A 3,536-nucleotide genomic window follows, 5' to 3' on the forward strand; every position below is an offset into this window, starting at 1 on the left:
GCCAATATGGAAATGCTGAAGTTGAGTGACAAAGATGGTGGTCAACTCTTTTGCAGATATCATCATGAAACACAGTGGGCACTTCTTCCAGCACTCACCTCTGTAATCCTCTTTACCCATTAGTAAATAATGCAAAATGCATGGAAAGCAATAGATATGACCGCATGATGTAATCTGCGGGCACAGCGGGCTTTCCAAACAAATTGGACATCGCACCTCAGAAGGGCTACAATATCTTACACAGATGATATCTTCCCACTGGAGCATCTTATCAGGATCCATTGAATCAATCTGATAATTTCCAGTATCCAACACAACGAACTTAAAATTTGCTTGGAGGAACAAGTCCTTGTTGTAAGGCTTAATCTTCCTTTGCCTTCTCGGTGGATATGTTCTAGGGCCATGAGGCTGCGGTCGAGAAATAGGATCATACTGGAAATTCAGAAGATAATTTGCATTCACAGCCTGATTCTTTCTAGAAGCCATCAGAGCTCCATTACCCTGAAGTCCATCAGAACTATGGTCAATCTCTAGGGACCCCACCAACTCAAGTCTCTGAACATCTGCCTGAACTGAGCCGCCACTGTGCACTGTGAGACCCAAACTCCCCTGTCCAGAAGACTGGCATTCAGAAACATCACTAACCTCTTGGGCGTACGGATCATCCTCTTGACCAGATATTCTAAATCCAACTACCTGGGATTGAATTCATTCGCATGGATAAGCCAAGAGCAGAAAACAAAGTTGTTTGTACATAAAACAGTTAGCTTGAATTAAATTAAACTAAAATTATTCAGATGTTCTTAAATAACTTTACCGCTTGGGATGTATCAACAGATTGTCCGATAAAACCCACTGAGTCTGCAAAATATATCCTCTTGTTAGCATTAAACTGGAAATGGAAGGTTTTGAGATAGTGAAGGCGGAGCTAATACCATGAAAGAAAGACAACTGTGGGGCATATGCCATGTAGACAACTTATGAGACTGAAGCAGATAGTTATCAATCAGCATGCTGACACGAGACATTATCAAGAGTCGATGTGATCGAAGTAAGAAAATCAAGAACACAGCATCACTGCACAAGGAGCAAACCAGCTAACATACTTTGACTGAAAATATGAAATATTATTTTACACCGTTTGCATATGAAACTATTGTTCAGTATTATAGTAATTAAGGTTTCCAAACGGCAGTCTTATGCTCATGGAGAAGCATTTGATGTGTGTATATTGGGGTACGTGTGAAGCAGATGGACATGCTAATAGCCTTACATAACAGAGACCTCATAGCCTACAGCTAGTCGTATGAACGGAGCACCTATGCTTCACAGAAAATAGCATCATCCAGAGCAATAATATGTACCTGAATTCCTTAGAGGCTACCGTTGAGCTATCGTATTATACCAAATGGAGAGTCAAAAGCTCAGTTTAGCAAAATCCCCAGAGTCAAAAGCTCTAACCCTAGAGCTAGAGACTTAACTCTCAATCTATCAAATACACTGTAGGTACAGAGGTACTACCAAAGCTTTCACCCGAAGCACGGGGCCAGTCCTGCCGAAGTAGTAATACCTAACCGCAGCCTGGCAGCATCTAATCGACCAGTTAACCAATCCAATACAGATCTACCCACAGCACCCGCCAATCGATGTACGCATGGAAAGGAAGGAGAGTGCGAAAAGACCGAGAGAAACTTCACCGTTGCTTGCGCCGTCCCTGCCGACGCCAGGCGCGGCGGCAGAGGCCCGAGGGGAAGAGCGACTGCCGCGGCGAGAGGCGGTGCCATGGCGAGGGCTGGGGCTAGGGTTCGAGGCGCGCGGAGCGGGCGGGTGGGATCCTCTGGTGGATTCTGTAGGGGAGATGGACATGTACCCGCGCGGGAGCTCGTGGGTGAGTTTGGTCGGCGGCGAGGGGGGGGGACACCGGTAACTCCGGCACGGGGTAGGAGGTGCGAGCCTTTATACGCTTTGTTTCCTTGAAAGCCATTGTGGCGACTTTATTCCATTGGCATATGCCGTTTGCTTTGCGTTAATATTACATGTACGTTGTACGTAATGGACATATTGTAGATCACTCATTGCACTGCGCAAAAATCAAATACGACCGAAAAGTGAGAGCAATTGTACTATGAAACTGTAACTCATAGTTGTTATAGTGCTATATATACCAACCATCACATTTGGTTCATGCAACTTTGGTTCTCAAACCAAACACACGCATAAAGAACATCTAGGTATGTAAGATGGTGTTGATATAACCTAATCCGCGTGAAATTCTTAGTTTTGTATGACGTGAAGTGAGTGGTGCACTCTCGGGGTCCCGCCTTACGGTCCAATGGGTCGACGTTCTGTCGGTTTTTGGAGCGACGCCTTTAGACTCAGAGACATCGCATTTAGCTACAGTCACGAGTGGGGAACTCGATACTCGACTCGTGATATGTTGGAGGTGCATTTTGGATGTCGTGTTGTTGCTTTCTTCTTGACACATTTCTTTTCTAGTGCTCTGACATCTGGTATAAGATCATACAGACGATCAGCTCCCGCCTTCTAGGCCTCGACGCCATCGAGGTGGTACAGATGCATCACCAATTTGATCTTGTCCAGGACAACGTCGGACTTGGTATAGAGCTCATCTACCCTTATTGGCCTTCAATGCCAGGCTAGTCTTAAAAAGCAAAAGAATAAATGACTGCACATGTCCTCCATTGTCACGCATACTCGAGCAATGGTCCTACACAATAATCAATGATTGATTGGTTCGAATATTGTTGCATGTGTCCATGAGATGTCAGCGTTGAGCATTCCCTCTTGGTTGATGCAACAAATTGGAATGTATGACATATTCCGCATCTAAACTAAACCAATATCAGTATAAGTAGACAACTCAACAAATACTAAAAATATTTATATTCGTGACTACCTGACTAGCAAGGAAGCGATGTGGATGGATGTTTCACCTAAAAGTTTCTCGGGACAGATGCAACATATGGCTTCCTTGATAGTTATGGTAATGTGAAATGATCAATCAGAGTGTGAGATCTCGTACCATCATCGAACCTGAAGCCGGTCGGCATCAACGACCAACACTTTTTTAACTACACACCAGTTAATTTCATTGCAAACATGCTTAATATATCAAATATGTGTCGTTGCGAGGAGATAAGTCAACCGCAAATGCAAATCTAAAATACAAATACAAGAAAACCCAACAAACTCAAGCATACCTGATGTTGCGTCTCGAGACCAGGCCTAGGCAAGACAGTAGTCATGCGTGCATAGATCAATAATCTATACGCACACAAAGGCGTAGTTTAAGCAAGCATTAGCCAACAGCGGAACATGAAAGTCCATATATTCACTTTACAAATTTCTTTACATTTGCAAATAGCTGAAGAATTACATAAGATTTTCTAGTCACTTCCCTTGTTGGTCAAGACTGTTATGGATGACGACATTTCCCGGGCTTATGTAAATTTATAACTGCATCTAAAATACAGAGGAAGCAAAGGTGAGTATGACAAGACATGCTCCGCAAGTAG

The 3,536-nt window shown here is 43.7% G+C and overlaps 1 protein-coding gene across 1 annotated transcript in view; it reads right to left on the minus strand.

Annotated features, from left to right (window-relative positions):
• LOC125506989 (RING-finger protein MAG2) overlaps positions 1-1,976 on the minus strand; it is a 40,139-nt gene extending 38,163 nt beyond the window's left edge. Inside the window, exons 1-3 of the mRNA XM_048671693.1 lie at positions 1,698-1,976; positions 818-861; positions 3-696 (exon numbers count right to left, since the gene is read on the minus strand). Coding sequence (XP_048527650.1) covers positions 3-696; positions 818-861; positions 1,698-1,866 — 907 coding nt within the window. The 5' untranslated portion in view covers positions 1,867-1,976. The remainder of the gene's footprint in view (positions 1-2; positions 697-817; positions 862-1,697) is intronic.
• Positions 1,977-3,536: the final 1,560 nt, after the last annotated feature.

Source organism: Triticum urartu, chromosome 5 (assembly GCF_003073215.2).
Source record: "Triticum urartu cultivar G1812 chromosome 5, Tu2.1, whole genome shotgun sequence".
NCBI lineage: Eukaryota > Viridiplantae > Streptophyta > Magnoliopsida > Poales > Poaceae > Triticum > Triticum urartu.